Source organism: Heloderma suspectum, chromosome 11 (genome assembly GCF_057233095.1).
Source record: "Heloderma suspectum isolate Gila_16-S chromosome 11, 16-S_ref, whole genome shotgun sequence".
In the NCBI taxonomy this organism is placed as follows: Eukaryota; Metazoa; Chordata; class Lepidosauria; order Squamata; family Helodermatidae; genus Heloderma; species Heloderma suspectum.
The window spans coordinates 23,363,286-23,384,230 of NC_139468.1; the positions used below are offsets into that span (position 1 = coordinate 23,363,286).

General features: G+C 45.3%; 1 protein-coding gene across 2 annotated transcripts; it reads left to right on the forward strand.

Moving 5' to 3' along the window:
• The first annotated feature begins 509 nt into the window (after positions 1-509).
• On the forward strand, positions 510-20,945 carry HDC (histidine decarboxylase). 2 transcript variants are annotated; one of them, XM_084817206.1, is made up of 12 exons: positions 510-619; positions 3,450-3,622; positions 5,256-5,369; positions 8,301-8,423; positions 10,419-10,553; positions 12,317-12,460; positions 13,760-13,826; positions 15,262-15,424; positions 15,528-15,618; positions 17,890-17,988; positions 18,949-19,050; positions 19,882-20,945. In XM_084817206.1, the coding sequence occupies exons 1-12, from the start codon at positions 592-594 to the stop codon at positions 20,641-20,643; spliced, it is 2,001 nt and encodes a 666-aa protein (XP_084673332.1). In that variant the 5' UTR covers positions 510-591; the 3' UTR covers positions 20,644-20,945. The 2 variants fall into 2 exon arrangements, with proteins under 2 accessions (XP_084673332.1, XP_084673333.1); XM_084817207.1 differs by lacking the exons at positions 510-619; positions 3,450-3,622; positions 5,256-5,369 and adding an exon at positions 5,376-5,449.

Genomic DNA, 20,945 nt, shown 5'->3' on the forward strand with positions numbered 1-20,945 from the left:
CCCCCTCTTCATTGGCTAAAGGGGACCCTTCTGCTGAGCGGGACACCCTGAGTTTCTTCCTCGAAGTGTTACTTTGATGGCACCACTATGTATGAGGTATCTAAGTATTCTTAAGTGTTTTGTTTTATCGACCTCCTCAAGGAGCTTTGGTTCAATTAAATACAATAGAATATTGTCTTGTCCTGTCTAATTGCTGAGCAATTTCCCCCAAAGAAGAACCGGTCAGTTCTAACTGCACAGAGATTTAGCGTGGTGTGGCTTAAATCACTTTTTGCGCCTGTGTTTTGTGGGTTTTTGCTTTTTTTAAACCTCGGACTTCAGTGTTGTTGGTACAGACTCTGATGCAATTTCAATCCTGCTTCCTAGTCCAGTTTGCTGCACATCAAAGGCATGCTGGATGAGAGAAGCAAAACGGAGGAGCGGGGAGGGAGCCATTTCCTAATAACTTGCTTACGTCCAATCTGCCGTGCCTGGCAGATAGAGGGTATAAAAAGGCTGCAGGATGGAAGAGTATCAGCTGAGAAAAGACTGAGCTGTCTGTGATCCCCTTGCAACCAACTTTGGAAACAGCGATTCTTAGAAAGAGACATCATGGACCATGAGGAATACAGGCAGAGAGGTAAGTAAATGGATGGGCATAAAGGGAGATTGAAGGCGTAATCCTAGGCATGTTTAGACAAAAAAAGTCCTACAACTCCCAGGTCCCCCAGCCCAGCCGGCTTTTTAAAAAGATCAGACAAATCCATAGACGGCAGGTCAACCAATGGCTGTTCGCCATGATGGCTAAATGAAACCTAAATATTCAGAGGTAGGATATCTCTGAATACCAGATGCAAAGTGGGGTCCAAGAGGAGAAGGCTGTTGCTTTGAAGCTTTACTTGTGAGCTTCCTAGGGGCATCTTATATTTCTACCCCACCTTTGCCCAAGGAGCTTATCAGGGCAGCATAACATGGCATCATCCTAATTTATTCTCACAACAACCCTGTAGGGTAGATTAGAATGGGAGAAAGTCACTAGCCCAGCAAGTTTGAGAGTGGGGAATCTGTGGCATTGCTAGGCCCGGATGTAGGGGCTCTAGCCCCAAATCTATTTACCAGCACCCCAGAGCTTTTGCCCAGAGCCCTGAGTTTCCAGTGGTGCCAGTGAAAGTTTTTTTCCCCTCAGGTCAATTGCTATGCAAGGGGCAATTTCCAAGGGGGGTCACAGTAGGGGAGGGAAGAGTTACCATCCCCTTCCCACATGCTGCAACACCCCAGAAATATCCCATTGAAAAAGCCTAACTACATGGGTGTGTGTGTATGTGTGTGTGAAAGGGCTCATAAAAACAAACATTACCAGCCACATTTTTTTTCACAAATTAATTGTTCAGAAATTAATTATAATTGAAGAGGAACTAATTTGGGATGACCTGGGGTGGTGGTGTGCAGATGAATTAAATTCATTTATTTTATTAATAATTCATTAATTTAATTTAAGGCGCAATCCTATTCAGATTGGTGGCCACCTCTGAGGTGACCGCCTATCCAATGCAGGGCAGAAGAAGCACGGAGGGGATCGTTCCCTCTGCGCTTCTCCTGCCCTGCATTTTCGGCTAGGCAGCCGATTGCGTCTGTCTAGCTGGGGTAGGGCAGAGCGGGGGAGGAGGCTGCCGGATGACACACTGGATGTGACATACAGGCATTTCCGCCCTCCTCGCCACAGAATGCGCTCCGGGAACACCCCTTTCTGGCCGCTCCATGATCCTCTTGCGAGCAAGGAGCACGGGGCTGTTCCACACTGCCTCCAAGGTAGTGCAGAAGTGGGGGGAGGTTGGTTCTCCGGGAACTGACCTCAGAGTGCGGGCTCTGAGGTTGGTTCCTGGAAAACCAGATACCCTATGGCTGTCTAGCCGCTGTCTAGAGGCCATAGGATTGCTCCCTTAATTATTTTATTTTATTTTATTATATTATTAATTACATATTTTATTTATTTATTTATTTGGATGGGAAATTAATGGGCTGGCTTTGCCTTTTGTGAAATTTAAATAAATGTTAGTAATTCTTCCTAAATTTACAGGTTGGTGTCCAATTTGCAGATTCAGGCCTGGGTCCCGAATCTTTTGCATGCCTAGCAACACTCAATTTGTCCCCCCCCCCGATGTTGTCAGGCTCCAACCTCCACCATCCTCTGGCAGCATGACAAATGGTCAGGGATGGTGGGAACTGGAGTCCAACAACATCTGGAGGGCTCCAGTTGTTCCCCACCTCTGTACTATATCATACCAGCTATAATTTAAATTGGGGGAACAGAGAGAAGGAGGGATTGGCATGATTCAGGATGGGGTAGAAGTGGGTTACAAGGAAAGACTTCAGTACAGGAGAGAAGCAGCTTGGCAAAGAGAGTGGAGGAAGAAGTCAGGGGAATGAGAAGAAGAGGGGCAGAAAGCATCAAAGAAGGGGATGAGGAGGAGGAGACATAGATGGAAAAAAGATGGACTGGAAAGGAGCTAATCTGAAAGAGGCTAAAACTGATGCTTGTAAGGTTATAAGACAGCCTTGTGGTATCATCAGCCTCCCCCAACCCAGTGACTTCCAGATGTTCTGGACTTCAACTCCCATCATCCCTGACCATTGGCCATCCTGGCAGGGCCTGATGGGAATTGCAGCCCAAAACATCTGGAATGTACCAGGTTGGGTAAGGTTGGCTCAGAGGCATATCACTTGCAGCCCAATCCTCTGTTGGTGAACTCGGACGTAGGTCCCAGTGAATTCCATGGGATAGGCAGTGCAATTCTACACATGTCTGCTCAAAAGCAAGCCCAACTGAGTTCAATGGGAAGTATTCCCATGTAAGTGAATGGAGGATTGCAGTCTCACTCACAGGTACATTTTATTTATTTGTTTGTTTATTTGAAGGATTTTAATACCACTTCTCAGACAAAAAGGCTCCGAGAGTGGCTTACATATAATCAATTAAACAAGACATTCCCTGCTTGCAGGGTTACAATCTAAAAAGACATGACACACAAGGAAAAAGGAATGGGGAGGAAAATTGCAGCCTTTTACAGCATAATCCTATGCATGTTTACTGAGAAATTAAGTCCCACTGTGTTTAACAGGCCTTACTCAGAGGTGAGTGCACATAAGATTGCAGCCTTTACAATGGAATCCAGTGCAACTTTATGCAGGAGTAAGCCCCAGGGTATTCAATAGGGCTTACTTCACTCATAAATGTGTTCAAGGATTGCAGCTTTAATCTCTCCTTGTCTGAACTGGCTCTGTTGAAAAGTGTTGCATTTGAGCTGACGTTGGGTGAGGATCTACAAAGATTCGGTCTTTGGTGTGGAAATCTGATCGTGGCTCATTCACATGTGCAAGTCATCACTTTGGCACAGCAGTGATAAACATGTATGTGTGAAATGTCCCAGGATTAAGTTTACACCTGAGTTTATTCCTCCACCCCCTTCCAGGCAAAGAGATGGTGGACTACATCTGCCAGTACCTGACGAATGTGAGGGAGAGACGGGTGTCTCCTGATGTTCAGCCAGGTTACATGAGGGACCAGTTACCTGATGGAGCCCCTTTGGAACCAGATAGCTGGGACAACATCTTCAACGACATCGAGAAGATCATTATGCCTGGGGTAAGGACATAGAATGGTATGCAACTGAAAGGGGAACTGAGAAGAGCTGGAGACCTAGGACTTGTTTGCAAGGCCAGCTCAAAATTACGGAAAGTGATGCAAATATAAGCATCACTAGAGCAGAGGCTGGTGCTTTGTTCACCTATTGGTTTCTAAACCAGGGTCTGCATATTGATGCCTTAGGGCACAATCCTACTTATGTTTAGACAGAAAAAGTCCCACAACTCCCAGCATTCCCTAGCCAACCATATGAGCTATCCCCAGCTGTCCCCAGCCTCTTCCCCGAAGTCTCCACTAGATGGAGCTTACGAGTATCCAGGGCAGATCAAATAGGATTGTGCTTGAAGTTAACCTTGGATTCCGCATCGTAGCTGGGGCATGCTGGGAGCTGTAGGACTTTTTTTTTCTGTCTAAACATGCATAGGATTGCATCCTAAGTCCAGGATGTGAAATTACCTAGCTGCACTATGAATTTCACAGAGAGAATGCGAAGCCTTGTATGTCGTTGTGATTTCAAGGAATTTGATGTTCCAGAAACCCATTCCCAAGGCTGTGACAACTAAAGCAATGAAGCACTTTTATGGGTTGCATCCTAAAGAGATGGGCTAAGCCTTGACTTAACACAGATGTCTACAAGCAAATATCACACCCCTAATATAGTTTTCAGTTAGACACTTTACCTTCACCAGATACAAGAATGGGACATGATTTCAGCTTCCTCTTTGTGAAAGTGTCCTCTGTGTGTTCCATTGAGATAAAATTCACACACATTTATCTATTAGCCACACAAGATTATACTTCCTTTGCCATTGGGTGGTTGATACGACACGACAATCCACCCTGCAAATAAGCCACACAGTGTGGGCTATTTTTGGAACAACCCATGGTTGGGGGGGGGGGAGCTATTGTCCTGTTTTACCATGTTATTTGCAAAACTCCCATAGAAACTGATGTTGAAGAAGGTGGGCCTAGAAACTCATTAATAAAGAAAGAAAGACTGATAATTCCCCCCCAAATAGATAGCACTTTTCTCATCCATGCGCAAGGTCGGCCCTACCTTTAAGCAGAGTGAGGCAGCTGCCTCAGGCAGCAGATGCTGGGGGGTGGCAAATTGTGGCAAGGTGTTGGTGGACACAGCTGGGTATACCACTTTGCTTGCTCTGTGCCCTCTAAGCTAGCCTGCAGCCCTCAGGTCCAGCGGAGGATGTCATGCATGACGATCTGCACTTGCCAATTTTTCCTTTTCTATACAGTGGTTCTACACCAGTCTGATGTAGTGGTTACAGTGTTGGATTGGGACTCAGGAGACCTGGGTTCAAGTCCCCACTTGGCCATGAAGCTCACTGGGTGACTTTGTGCCAGTCATTAACTCTTAGCCTAACCCACCTCACAGGGTTGCTGTAAGGATAAAATGCAGAGGAGGAGGAGGAGATGTATGCCACCTTGGGCTCCTTGGAGGAAAAGGCAAGATTAGATAGATAGATAGATAGATAGATACAATTTATTTATGCCACAGATGCCCCTGTCCTCTTTCCCAGCCGTTTACTCACTTTCTGCTGGATTTTGCTCTGTTGCTGCCTAAACAGCCCCTTCTCATCTTCTCATTATTTTCCTGACTTTTGCTTCAACTTAGGTTGTCCATTGGCAGAGCCCACATATGCACGGCTACTTCCCAGCTCTCACCTCCTGGCCTTCTCTACTGGGAGACATGCTGGCAGACGCCATTAATTGCCTGGGATTTACTTGGGTAAATGGTACCACTTGTTAAAAGGTTACATGCTGACTGTAAGCTGCTCAAAGCACAGGCTTCTCCACCCATTTCAGAATGTAAGAATTTCAGAATGTAAGAACGTGTTGTTTATGAATCACCTGCCTTATACACTGTGATCCTATGCATCAGAAGTAGGTGTCCCTAAGTGCAATGGGAGTTACTCTCAAGTAAGCGTGCATAGGATTGCAACCTTAATATACTTATTAATTAAAAACATTTTATTTATCATAGTTTGAAGAAAGGATATCACTTCCTTAATAAATCCTATACATTTATTTATTTATTTATTTATTTATTTCATTTCTCTACCGCCCAATAGCCGAAGCTCTCTGGGCGGTTCACAAAAATTAAATCCAAACAACACACAATAAAACAATTTAAAATATACAGAACATTAAAACCACAATATAACAATACAACCACAATAAAACCTAGCAGCAGTGCAAGTGTTTAAAATACAGATTTAAAACAGCAAAGATAAAAATTTAGAAAGCTAAAATGCTAAAATGCCTGGGAAAATAAAAAGGTCTTCACCTGGCGCCGAAAGGAATACAATGTAGGCGCCAGGCGAACCTCACTAGGGAGCTCATTCCAGAGCCGGGGTGCCACAGCAGAAAAAGCCCTCCTCCTAGTAGCCACCCGCCTCACTTCCTTTGGCAAGGCTCACGGAGAAGGGCCGCTGATGATGATCTTAAGGTCCAGGCAGGCACATATGGGAGGAGGCGATCCTTCAGGTAACCTGGCCCCAAGCCGTTAAGGGCTTTGAATGTTAACACCAGCACTTTGAATTGGGCCCGGAAATGGACTGGCAGCCAGTGCAGCTGGAAAAGTACTGGCGTAATATGAGTTCGCAGGCCAGTCCCTGTTAACAATCTTGCTGCCCTATTTTGGACCAGCTGAAGTTTCCAGGCCGTTTTCAAAGGCAGCCCCATGTATAACGCATTGCAGTAATCCAGACGAGAAGTTATCAGAGCATGGATAACTGTAGCTAGGCTATCTCTGTCCAGATAAGGGCGTAGTTGGTATACCAGCCTAAGCTGATAAAAAGTGCTCCGTGCCACTGAGTTCACCTGTGCCTCAAGTGACAGTTCTGGATCCAAGAGCACCCCCAAACTACGAACCTGATCCTTTAGGGGGAGTGCAACCCCCTCCAGAACAGGTTGAATATCACCTAGCCAGGCAGACGAACCACCCACTAACAGTACCTCTGTCTTGTCTGGATTGAGTTTCAGTTTATTAGCCCTCATCCAGTCCATTACCGTGCCCAGGCACTGATTCAGAACAGTCACTGCCTCACCTGGTTTTGATGTAAAAGAGAGGTAGAGCTGGGTGTCATCTGCATATTGATGGCACCTCAGCCCACACCTCCGGATAACCTCCCCCAGCGGTTTCATGTAGATGTTAAACAGCATGGGGGATAAAATAGAGCCCTGTGGAACCCCATGGCACAATTGCCATGGCACAGAGCAATAATCCCCCAGCACCACCTTCTGGAATCGGCCATCCAAGTAGGAGCGGAACCACTGTAGTGCAGTGCCTCCTACTCCCAACCCAGACAACCTATCCAGAAGGATATCATGGTCGGTGGTATCGAAAGCCGCTGAGAGGTCCAGGAGAATCAACAGGGTCGCACTCCCCCTGTCCCTCTCCCGGCAGAGGTCATCCCACAGGGCGACCAAGGCAGTTTCCGTTCCAAAACCAGGCCTGAAGCCCGAATGAAATGGATCTAGATAATCCGTTTCATTCAACAGTGCCTGGAGCTGTCCTACAACCACCCGCTGTGGTTAATTACATTATGTACATTAATTCTGTACATAAACAAATCAACTTCCATTTTACAAAAAGCTTTTTGTATGTGTGTGTGTGTACACCCCCCCCCCCGCTATATCTAAAGGCTGTGTTTTTCCTTAGGCAGAATGGCTTCTTATAGGTTTAATGCCACTATATCGTTGTGAGGTAGTTTCACAAACACTAGGGGGCACTCACATAAAGTGTTTAACAGAATTCAGCTGACAGAGAGGGTGGTGAATGGGTTCTGTCCAAATATGTATGCAAATTTATCAGATTTACACCTCCTGAACCTATAAGTGAACTGGAACATTGGGACATTGAAATCTGAATGTTCAAAATTTTGCAATACAGTTCTCCACTAAAAAAAAAATGAGCACATTAGAGAAAAGGGCACAGAAAAATCCATATGCTAGGGAAAAATGCACAATCATGAAAATTACACGCAGAAAAGCATTCTAGTATGGGAAAATAGCTTGCAAAAATGTATATGTTAGCAAAAAGCGCACATAAAAATACATGTAGATTAGATGTGTATATGAAAATGCACATAAATTTTCGTGCGCACCTGTTCAGATAATAATAATTGATGCGTAATAGGGCTGAAACAAACATAGAGTTGGAAAAACGAGAAACAGAGCAGAACCCAAACTGACACTTTCACTCGCCTGTACTGTAAGATGCGCAGGTACTGCCAAGTCCTTTCACCCTTGCTCAACTTAACTTTTTTTCTGCATACAGGGAAGGGGGAGAAGAGAAAGCATTTTGTGGTTGCCTAGCAACTTTGCCCCACCTTCCTATTTTCTTTGACTCTACCAGGGAGATGAAGAACATACAGCTAGGTGCATAACAGCTAGTACTAAGTAGCCGAATGCCTTTGGCAAAGCCATTGACTGGGACGAGGGTCCTTTTATCCCAAGGAGTGAGCAAATCCTGTGGCCTGTTGACCTTTGCACCAAGGAAAAAAGGAGTCTGATGCCAACTAAAATTAACTAGGACTGAGATGATGCCATTAGGCAAGAAGGGCCAACTTACTGAAACAGCATGCATATTCCTACATCAATCTGGCCTGCTAAAAGGGATCCTCTTACCGATTCTGTATTTCTTCCACACTTGTAGGCATCCAGTCCAGCCTGCACAGAACTGGAAATGAATGTGATGGACTGGCTGGCACAAATGATGGGTCTCCCAGATACGTTCTTGCACTATCACCCAGAGAGCAGGGGTGGAGGCATACTGCAGGTAAAAGGCTGACACAGGAGGGTGTCACTGGAGGCTGGGGGCTCCGATTCCGGTGCGGCTGTGAATCTATTCTGGGTTTCAGTCAGAACCAGCCAGAACTCTAAAGAAGGTATCCAAAGTGCTGAATCCTGTCCCCAAATTAGATTCAATGCTGAACCAATGCTGGTTGGTTTTACGCTGTGTTGCATCTTAATGTTTTTATTATGATTTCGTCATTTTTTATTTTTTATTCTTTTATTATTATTTTAGATTGAACTGCAGAATGCCTAGAAAAATATTTTATGAGCTTAATAAATATAATTAATACATATATTTATTACTCTGGAGACTGGTTGTAAACCAGGAAGGCACTGGATTTTACCTTTGCCATGAAGTCTCACGTTGGCTTTAGGCAAGCACAGTTTTCAGCCTCATCCCTTCTTCTCCTTACAGGGCTGTTGTCAGGATTAAGTAATAATGTATGTGAAGCATCCTCGGGCAGTTTCCAGTGGTGTCATTCTAACTTTTTGCTAGCAGAAACCAGGTTCTGAACTATTTGCAAGAGGACCATCCAACGAAAGTCACATTTGCGCAAGTGCAGTTGAGCAAGTGATTGTGCGTTATGCGTGCGCAACCCGTTGTGCATCAGGTTGCGCATAGCTCTTGTGCAACCAGTTGCACAACCTGTTGTGTAGCGCATTGCGCATTCTGCTTGAGCAAGTCATTGTGCAACCCATCGTGTAACTGAAAGGATTCGTCGGAGCTCTGCTAGCGCTATTTGAGTTTGTGGAATGACACCATTGGATAGTGCCTTTGATCAACAAGTATCATTCTTATTTATTGGAGTGAACAAGTTGTGGATGTCATCAGTCTAAGACAGCCTTCCCCATCCTGGTGCCCTTCAGATGTGTTGGAGGGGCCGTAGCCCAGTGGAAAAGCACCTACTTTACATGCAGAATGTCTCAGGTTCGATCCCCGGAATTTCCAGGTAGGGCAGGAAAAACTCTTGCCTGAAATTCTGGAGAGCCGCTGCCAGTCAGTGTTGACCATACTAAGTTAGATGGACCAAGCGTCTGATTCAGTATAAGGTATCTTACTGTGTTCCTATGCAACTCCCATCATGGGATGATTGGTTGTGGTCCAACTAGGGATGTATGGATGTTGTTAAATCCATTCCATCTGTGTTTCGCAGGTTGTCTGGCGTCTTTTATTCCATCGTCTGCTCACTGATGGAATTGGATTTTTTTTAAACCAGAATTTTGTCCTATGTGCACTAATACACATTAGCATTAAGTTGCATGTGTGCAAATGCAGTAATATGCATTAGTTAATGTGAAGCAACTATTTCGCACTTACTAATGCAGATTAGTGCATTTGCGCATGTGCAAAAGTGAAAAAAGTGCAAATGTGCAAATCCCCCCGCCCAATCCTCCACAGTTTAGCCTACAGGGAAAATGCACATTTTTGGATGATTTTTTTAAAATTAATTTTTGTACAACGAAATTTGTGTACATTTCCAGGAAGTAATAGAAATGTCTGCAAGTCCACGGAATCCACACGACTCGGAAAAAGCCTGTCCATGGGTCAGATTCATAGAAATCTGAACTCATTTGAATCCACTGCTGGGTTTCTCCAACACCCTTAAGTCCAACACATCTGGAGATTGGGCAAGGCTGGTCTAGGGTTAAGTGATTTGTAGATCACAGCTTGTATCAGCAAATTCAGCCATTCTTTGATAAAAATACCAAAGGGAGTTTTCTAGAGGAGGAGCTATAGCTTAGCAGCAGAGCACAGGCCTTGCATGTAGAATGTCCCAGGTTCAATACATGGCATTTCCAGACAAAAAAGGATCAGATAGCAAGTGGTGGGGAAGTCCTCTGTTTGAGATTCAAGAGAGCCACTCCCAGTCTGATAGACTTTGCTGTACTAAATAGCTTGACTTGTTATAAGGCAGTTTCCAGTATTCTGATACATGTTGCTATTAATAATCAGGTTTGGTTTCATTTTCCCCTGCAGAGCACTGTTAGCGAATCCACCTTGATTGCTGTACTGGCAGCAAGGAAGAATAAAATTCTGGAAATGAAAGCATCTGAGCCAGATATAGATGACTCCACTCTGAACTCCCGTCTTATTGCTTATGCCTCCGATCAGGTAAATTGCTGCTCGGACTAATTATCAGTGGTACTGCTGTATATACAACTCTGAACCTAAATACTTACTTGCAACGGATCAACACTTAGGACAGCAACACTAGGCAATCCACTGGAGCAGGCATAACAGATACATTGGTGCAATTGTTTAGAACCAGGTAAATAAGGCAGTCTGGATTGGACCAAGGGAGGTGGAGCTGGTTTCATGACAAGGGTGAGCAAATGAAGAACACTGTTCTGGCCTACCTTGCAAGACTGATGTAAGGATTATTAAAGTAATGCCCACGAAGTCTTTTGAGCACTGAGGAAAAGTGCAATATTACGTGAGCATTACTAAAATTATACTATACTTATTTTAGTCATACTTCGAATAGACCCATTGAACAGACCAATTCCAGACTCAGTCATACTTAGAATAGACACATTGAAATCTAGAGAGAGAGAGCGGGAGAGAGGGAGAGAGGACAGTCCTCTATTTGAAGACATCATCTATTTGAAGGACTCTCTGGTCCAAGTCCAATTTAAAGATAAAGAACCAGAAGAAAGGAGATCAGGGCCTTGAAATTGCCAATCAAGAGATAATGGCTGGACAGAAGACTAAGCAAGGCACACAGATCACCTGCTCACCCTTTCCTCCAGTCTGGTGAGATGGACTGTATTTCTGTTTAAATGATATTATGTCTAAAGGTGCATCTTTGCCTATAAATCAGCTTATGCAAATTGGTCTCGTTTGTCCTCTTTTTTGGCAACGCATAAGTGGCCATCCTAGCTCCTGTTCAAGGTGCCGGCCAGCCAGCAATGCCCTTTTCAAGGATATTCCATCCCCCTCTCACCTTTTCAGTCCCCTCCGCAACAGTATCTCAGTGTTCTGTTGCCACTGAGCAGGCCCAGTCATCATGGTTCTGTTTTTGGGTCCCCCATCTACATTTTTTGAGGACTTCTTCAAATCTTGGGGCTTCCTGCTAACACCTCCATCTTGTGTGTGGATGATGGTGTTTGGCTGCATAAGGATCAACACATGGAAAATGAGTTTGCTGTTAGTACAGAGCAGCTTTCCCCAACCTAGCACCCTCCAAATGTGTTGGACTACAACTTCCAGAACCCCTGAAATCTTGAGTATGTGGTCTTTGTCCCATTCTGTGGTTCCTTGAGGGCTGCCGGGGCGGGGGGGGGGGAGTCAGATCTGATCAAGCTAGATCAAGGCAGGAGGAAAATAAGATCTTGGATAGTGCCAAGTGGGTCCTGCTGGCTAGAATTCTCTCCTACTAGAACAATAGGAGGATGTTGTCTCAGCAGGGAGTTAAGGCCAACTGAAGCTTTCTGTAGGCTGATAAGACCTGTATTGTGGTCAGCTCCATCTCTCTTGGAGGAGCTGACTGGACCATTAAAGGGCTCTCACCTGATTTTGTAGCCTCAGATTTCTGCAAGGCTGGGGAGATGGGGACTCATCCTCTGGTAAGAAAAATCTTACCAGAAAAGATCTGTTGAAGAAGAAAAGAATAGCTGAACAATGTTTTTTCATTGTTAGTTCTAGAAGCATTCCATCTAAAAACGCCCTAAGGCTGCTGTCTTATGCAAACTTACTTGGAAATGTGTGGACTTCCTTATGATTACTCACACACACACACACACACATGATTAATCTGCTCACACCTTTACCTCCCCTTAATTGTAACTGCATTACTAGACCTTCTGTCATATTGAGTCTTCTTGACCAACACCACCAGCAGTTGAGTGCCTACAATCCATTGCTTGTCTCTTCAGGCCCACTCCTCAGTAGAAAAGGCAGGCTTGATCTCCCTCGTGAAGATGAGATTTCTGCCTGTAGATGAAAATTTTTCCTTGAGAGGTGAAACCTTGAGAAAAGCCATTGAAGAGGATAAAAGCCAAGGCCTGGTGCCAATCTTTGTAAGTTTTTCTCCGTCTCCTTGGCTGTGATGACCCATATAAGTGATCACTTATGTCGTTCCACATAAAAACCCACTGCTGGTTATGCCAAGCTTTCTTCATTTCAGCAATATAATTTAGGGGTGGGGGAAGTCAGTTGTTACTGCTCTTGTTAAATGATTTGAAGTCAGGAATCCTTGCTGATATGCAGCAAATCACTCAGTAGATCCAGATCTACCTGAGTGATCTCCCCACCCCCAAAGGTTTCTGCTTCACTACCATCACAACAACAAAAACAGAAAGCAGAACACATGACTGTGTTTAGCTTAGTTGAAATGCCATATGGTTTGATCTGAAGTTAGTAATTCATGTGAGTGTGTGTGTGCGTGTGTGTGTGTGTGAGAGAGAGAAAGATGAACTTATGGTGGATGACTGTTATTTAAGGATCATGTATATTGAATAAAACTGCAGAATTTCAGACCCTTCAACAGCAAAGGTTCTGCATATTCTCACCAGTCCTTTATAAAGTTCCATCCCCACAAAACACACACACACACGTGTGTGTGTGTGTTTGTGTGTGTGTATCTATATCTATACATCAGACATTGGTCAGTTCGAAGCCCTGCTACCATAGAATGGTCTTTAATCAATGGCAAAACATAAGTAGGGATAAGGGCCAGATAGATTTCATGGGGCAGGGAGTTCATCTGCTTAGGTGGAGCAACAGAGAAGCCCCTTTAACATGTTTTCTGCCAGATGGTGGCAGGACAAGCCAACTCACGTGGAAAGCTTTAGGTATCCCACTCCTAAGCTATTCCGCTCCCACATTTCTCTGGACAGACCTCCTTCCCCCTATCAAGACCTGAGCTAATTTCTTTGATCTAGAACCTTTCATCCTCACTTCAACAATAGTATCATCTGTAAGAGAAATTAAACTAAAGCTGGGGAGGGACATGAAACTAAAGCTAGGACTTTTTTTTCTTCCAGAATTGAAGGCAGTATGATACCATTATTGTTGCTTGGAGCCTGTCCATTCATTCTGCCTGTCTTACTATAATACCTAGTCAAGCAGGATGTGAAGGGTTTTGCAGCCTGCAAAGCCTGTCTGATCAGAAGTGACAGTGGATCAAAAAGAAAATAGGGTGCACACACCATGGGCAATGATGCCTCTATCTCCTGTAACTGCAACACATTCAACTCTCTGGAAAACTGTTGTCTACACCCAACCTATGTCTGGTCATTTTACAAACTTGTAATTTTTTATCTCAACTCCTTTGAGGTTAAGCTGTACTTTCTTGACAAGTCTCTGCTTTTGTCTAGGTTTGTGCAACCCTGGGTACAACTGGTGTCTGTGCTTTCGACAGCCTTTCAGAGCTGGGTCCAATATGTAAGTAGTTGCACTGCTTCTCAAAAAGGGCCTCTCCAACCAGTATCAGAGGCAGTAGTCCAGTTGCTGGGGAACATGGGTGGGAGGGTGCCATTGCACCCCTGTCCTGCTTGTGGGTTTCCCGTGGGCAGCTGGTTGGCCACTGTGTGAACAGAATGCTGTGCTAGATGGACCCTTGGTCTGATCCAGCAGGGCTCTTCTGATGTTCTACACCACCCCACGCACAAAGGAATGTCTGATCCTAGGCCAGATATTATTACCAGGGTGAGTCCAGGTCTGAGGGGACCTTGACAAGATGGGCCCCCAGGTACCATTTTATTTCCCACAATATTCTGGAGAACCCGAAGCAGCACTGCTGTGGGGTATTGTGGGAAATTAAAATGGCAGCTCTCAGACCTAGCTGCCCACCACAGGCAACCCTGGGCTGGCATCGACAGTGGACCTTGCTGGGGGGCTGAGCCCTAATAGTTCCCACATGATGCTGAGGTGACCTCTGATTATTACCCTGCCTCCCCCATACCTTAAATCAGGGGCAGGGGAGCCTGGGTTCCTCTAGAAGTTGTTGGGTCACAACTCCCATCCCAACTCCCATTGGCCACACTGGCTGGGGATGATGGGAGTTGGAATCCAACACAGTGGAGGCCAGTGGCTCCAGTTTCAGAGAGGCGGTGATTCCATTCTGGGTTTTTGTTAGAAACAGCCAGAGCTCTAAAGGTGCTATCCAAGGTGCTGAGTCCATTTTGGGGAAAGGGTGCAGAACCTTGGATATCTACTTTAGAGTTCTGGCTGGTTCTGACTGAAACCCAGAATGGAATTAGCACCCCTCCCAAACTGGAGCCACCAGCCTCCACTGGTCCAACCAGTGCTTTTAATTTAGAATCCTGGGTAGGACGGAGATTCTCTCCTCTGTTTCAGAAACATTTAGCAGAATTCACTGGTGACACCTAGGGATGTCGGAGAAATCCGCAATGGAATCAAATGAGTTTGGATTTCTATGAATCCGACTCACGGATTCTGCAGTGGGTTGGCTTTCCCTGAGTCACACAGATTCCACAGACTTACTGACCTTTTTTTTTTTTTTTTTAACTTTCTGGAATTTTATGCATATTTTGTCATATAAAATATGTGAAATGAAAAAACACCAGCTGGAGCTACACATTTCCCCCATAGGCAAAAGCATGAAAATATGCATTTGGAGGGGATTTGTGCATTTTCATAAGTGCGAATTTGTGCAAATTTGAGAAATTGGAAAAAATCTGATTCCGTGAATGAGCGGATGATGGAACCAAAGGCACCTGACAATCCATGAAGCGTGGACAGAATGGATTTTACAAAAACCATACATCCCTAGTGACATCATGACATGGTGCTTTGCTGTGAGGAGGTTGTGGTTTTGGGCCTGCACCTTGAAACACCACCTTCAATTCCTCTTCAGGTTCTCAAGAGGGACTCTGGCTTCATGTGGATGCTGCATATGCTGGAACAGCATTTCTGTGCCCAGAATTCAGGTCATTTCTGAATGGAATTGAACATGCTGATTCTTTTGCTTTCAACCCTTCCAAATGGATGATGGTCCATTTTGATTGCACAGCATTCTGGTGAGTGCCAGACAAAAAGCACCCAGGTGTTTACATGCATGAGATTTTAAGTCCGTGGAATTCTTCCCAACAACCAATTCTTGTTGTTTTCCCCATTTTATAGGGTCAAGGATAAACACAAGCTACAGCAGACTTTCAGTGTTAATCCCATCTACCTCAGACATCCGAATTCAGGGTCAGCTACTGATTTCATGGTGAGTAAAGGGATAGTAACAGTGGGCTAAACAAGGCCAGACAATAAGACTCCTGGTCTCTTTACATGTTTGCAAAAAGCAGTGTGGTGTGTGTCCAATTCAGATAGGAAGCATGGGGCTCTTTCTTCCTATATTCCTTTCCCGATGAAAAATCCTCATGGAATTATTTGCCCGTTAGGAAACAGAGGGCAGTATCCAACGGTGTCATTCCGTAAACTCAAATAGGGCCAGTGGAGTTCCGCTTAATCTTTCCGTTGCACAAGCAGTTGCCCATTAGCCTAGCACAATGGGTTGCACAAGCAGTTGCACAACAGGTTGCACAAGCGTAATGCACAACCGCTTGCACAACCATGCTTGTGTAAATGTGATTTTAGTTGGATTCTCCTCTGGCGCAGAGTTTGGAACCTAGTTTCCACTAGCGCAACGTCATTTCTGCTAATAGAATGACACAATTGGATACCAGTAAGTGGATTAAAACTGGAAGCCCAACACTCAAGAATGAAATGGAGGGTGGGGGGGGGAGGAGGATCACGTAAGCTGGCTTGGGTTCCTTGCAAGAGGAAAAAAAGGCAGGATATAAATGTAATAATAAATAACAATGAAAAAAGAATAAGAGAATCTTAGAGCTGGAAGGGACTTTGGAGGCCATCTGGTCCAACCTCGTGCTCTGTGCAGGGATCTTGCGACCACAACACCCCGGATAGATGGCTGTCTGCATTTTCAGCAAATGCAGAAAATGGATATTTCTCTCAGCCAAGCAGCTTCTGGAAAAATGGGCAAGCATCCTTCTTGCAGCTGCTGGACAGCCCTCAGATGATACTCCCCTTTGCCCAGTTAATCAGCGTATGTGGTTGGTTATGTGAATGCCCAGCTAATCAGGTTGCACAAGCAGTTCAAAACATCTGGAGGGCATCAGATTGATGAAGGTGGCACTAGTGTTTGTGCTTTGTAACAGAGAAGAACACATGTTTCGTGCACATCTAACATGAACCTGATGCCCACAAGGCCGAATCTAAGCTAGAATTCAATAGCTGCTAGACACTGGAATCTCTCTTCTAGTATCAACCATGCGGTTGGATTCAGACTCAGACATACTTAGTGTAGATCCATTGAAATTAATGGGATTTAAGTTCATCATTTCTAAGTTAAGTCCCACTGTTTTTAATGGATCTACTCCAAGTATGATGAAGCCTGGATCCAATCCAACATAAAGAACTAATAAAGCAGCATGTGCCTTGAGCATATGTAAACTATATAAACCAAGTCTATAATAATAAAAGAGAGTGTGTGCTGGTCTGTCCATCTGTCAGCGCCATAGTGCCATGACCATGAAACCTAGACTCCAGAAACCTGACATGTATACTAAGGGAACCCTAGGAGTGTGTGCCTTGGGGTTGTTGTTTTTTTTAAAAATGCATTAATTGATTTTAATTAAATGGAATGCATCCAGCAACAGTAACATCTTCAACCACTAGGGGTAGACTTCTCTAACCAGCACATTGCGTTGCAGTCTATACAGTATGAAACCAGGGGAGATTAGCAGGCTGAGCAACAGAGTTATATGGCTGTCCCCTGTTGTGGGGCAGCCCCCCTCATGAGAATGGAGTGGAAAAGAACCCTACCCCAGGGGTCTGTAGGGGTGCACCATGGCAGGGGCCATGCCTAGGGGTGCCAGCAGACTTCACCCAGATGGGGCGGGCACAACGTGTCCAATTCTGACTGCTACATAAGTTTGCTCGGAAGCTTTGCTGTATCAAACTAAGGGCTGTTCCAAGCCCCGCAAAGCTGGGCCTGTCTGCTAGTGCGAAATAGTTCCTTCACGACAGAGTAATTGGAGGGTTTGCCACATGTACCCTTAGGGAAGAGGTTTCCCTGAGAGGGAGTGCCCTCCAGACTAGCTGAAGCCCAGCTGATCTTGTTTTGGAAACGAAGGGCTGTTCGTCCACATTTATTGGGACATAGGAAGCGGCCTTTGATCAGGTCAAACTTCAGCCCAGGGCCGTCGGCTCTGACAATGGCTGTCCAGCGGCTCCGTTACAGAGAGGACTTTACCTGCTACCCGATCCTTCTAACTAGAGATGCCAGCGACTGAACCAGGGACCTCTGCATGCAAAGCAGTTTCTCTGCTGCTGAGCTATGTCTCCTCCTCATTAAGACGTGGGATGAGATGCCACGCGCTGGGCTTTGTTGCTTGCTTAGCTTCCGTGGCAAATTGTGGCGCCTCCTCCTCCTTTGCTTTTCACTAAGCTGTCAACGATGTTTGATTTACAGCACTGGCAGATCCCACTGAGCCGAAGGTTTCGCTCCCTGAAGCTCTGGTTTGTGATTCGCTCATTTGGTGTGAAAAAGCTTCAGGACCATGTCAGACACGTAGGTGAATTAGGATTGGCAAATGTGACTGTGATGCCTGGTTGTTCATCGCCATCGCTAACTGAGTTCTACAGCACCATTTAGGACAGTTGTATAAATAATATGTGTGGATGAATGCTAGCTGAAATGCTCATCCAGGTAACTGTGGGTTCAAACTGCTGCATGGGAAAGGTACAGAACATTTGCCAGTCAGCCAGCTAGGAAGACAACCTTGCTTCCTGGCCTCTGCGGCCACCCAACTACCAGCAACCAGGCCCAGGGCTGATGCCAAGGGTCAGTATGTTTGAGCACCTGCCAAGGGCCCACACCCCAGTACAGGCCCACTGACAAAAGCCCCCTGGAGTTGCTCCCCCTCTTCATCTTTGCAAACTGGTTGATCATCAGCTTCGTGCTCAGGCCCAGACATCAGTGTTGGGGAGGAGGAGGAATAGATGTTCCTGCCTCCTTGGTCACTGGTTCTCTGCTTGTCAAGCAAGTGGGAGCAATGATGAGAAAGAGGATGAGGAGCAAAAGCAGCTGGGGACAATGGTGGTGAGAAGACGGACTCACGGAGGGAGGGGCCCCGTTGTGGGTGTCTTGGCCAAGGGCCCTCAGAAATTGGAAACCAGCACTGACCAGGCCTGAAGTTTTAGATGCCAATTTTGGTACAGCCTCCGTCAACCTGGTGCCCTCCAGATGCTTCAGAAATCCAGAACATTGGCTATGCTGGCTGGGGCTGATGGGGATTGAAGTCCAAAACATCTGGAAGGCACCAGGTTGGGGAAGGCTGGGTTAGTAGGTGTCCCTCACCTTTTATACCCCTGCAGTATGTTCTAATGCTAAATACTTATTGCTTTGCGGATTGTCAGGGAAGTCTCTTTCCCTTTCGGCAATGAGATTATAGTTTTAATTATGCAGTCTATGACTTTTGTAATATTCTGATATAACTAATTATTGCCTACTCATTTTTGGAAACTACAGGGTACTGAGATGGCCAAATATTTTGAGTCACTGGTCAGAAGCGACCCTCTCTTTGAGATCCCTGCCAAGAGACACCTTGGACTGGTTGTGTTTCATTTAAAGGTAAAGCACAAGGTTTCTTCTAGTATTGAACGGTTAACCCACATTATAGAAAGTAATGAATAATGAGCCTAGGAAAGGATGTAACAATACCGTGGGCAGCTTTTGCACTAGCATTGCAGTCATGCGTCTCCTTAGGCTGAAATGGGAGTTCAGACAGGAACAACGTAATGTATAAAGATGCTATACTCTACTACTACTTCACAACCAGGCCAAACCCTGAATCTAGTTCAGGAGAAACAGGGTAGGCATGGCACAGGTGAGCATCTCAGAGCTGTTGTCAAGGCAAGCTCCAAGGTATTGGTGGTGGGAGTTCTGGCCTTTGGAAGGAAGGAAACTGAGCGCATGCTCCAGCGTCCTTAGGGGTATGTCCCCACTTCCTGTAGGACCTATGTATCATGTGAAGATGCTCCTGTCCTGAATCTGTCAATGGGTTGGATCCATACGTAGTGTAGTCCCATTGAGATCAATGAGAATCAATGAACTTAAGCCCATTGATTTCAATGGGTCTACTCTAAGTATGACCAAGTCTAGATCCAACCCAACTAGTTTAATTTGGTGACCCCATGCTCCAAAAGGATGGGAGAGGGACGAAACATCTCTCTATTCAATTTCTCCATCCCAGGCATGATTGTATGTATTGCAGTCTTTTGTTCTATAAGAAAATCATGACTTCATTCGCAGCACTGACCTACAGAGTTAGTACAGATTTCTGGGCCCACCAAGACATACTATGAGAACTGGGTTAACGTCACTGCAACTGCAAGTGAGGGCTGCTTATTTGAAAGTTACTCACACATGGGTTTTCATAAAACATCCATCTTTTAAAAACAGGGCCCCAACTGGATGACAGAAAAGGTCTTAAAAGATTTGAACAAGTCAGGAAAGCTCTTTGTTATTCCAGCAACAGTTCAGGAGAAGTTAATAATCCGCTTCACGGTAACGTCTCAGTTTACAACCCAAGAGGACATCCGACGAGACTGGGCCCTCATCCAACAGGCTGCGGTGAACGTCTTTAACCTGCATTGTACACCAAAACCTCTCCTCATATCGGAGGAAGGAGTCGAAGGCCCCGACGTGATAACTAGCTCCAGTCTTGAGTCAACAAGAGTTGCTTCCCGTTTTTATTTGGAGAAAGGACAGTACAAAATGTCTCCAAGTGGAATAATTGTGCAGCCTCGAAGAGGGTCACTCAATTCTCCTCTGTGGTCTTCTAGCAAGTATGTGCCGATGCCTGAGGACCCTCACTCAGATGACTGTTGCGCAGAAGACGGTCCACATGCCACCAGCTACAAGTTGCCCTCATTCTTGAGCATATCGGTTCACAGCAAGAAAAAGACGGCCCGCTCTCTCAGCATGCCAACGGCTGACCTTTGGGAGCCAGGCCATCCAAAGGCAGTGGACTTCGATGGCTCTGGGAGGAGCGGGCCTTGCTCCAACAAGGAATTCCTTTCCAAGCTGCCCAAAGAGATACTGATGTTGAAGAAAAGCGACCTCAAGAAACATCTGAAATTTTACAGCGTCCCAAGTTTCCCTGAATGCAACATTCAGTGTGGCCTCCAGCTGCCGTGCTGCCCACTACAAGCCATCGTCTGAGGCCTGAGCCCAGCCTTCCCCACCCTGGTGCCTTCCAGAAGTGTTGGGTTACAGCTCCAAGGATCCCCCAGCCTGCATGTGCTGTGAGAGGGCACCAGGTTAGGGAAGCTTGCTTTAGCCCTTAACAGACTTCCTCAAGAAGGCAAGAAACAAAGCCTGCTTATTCTCATGCAATACAATAATCTGTGGCCCTACTGAATATCTGAAGTAGTAAGTATATTAGTTTCAGAAGACTCTGTGCTATTTTTTTAAAGCCTGTATATTTAATAAGTTTAAAAGATAAATAAACTATTTAATATTGG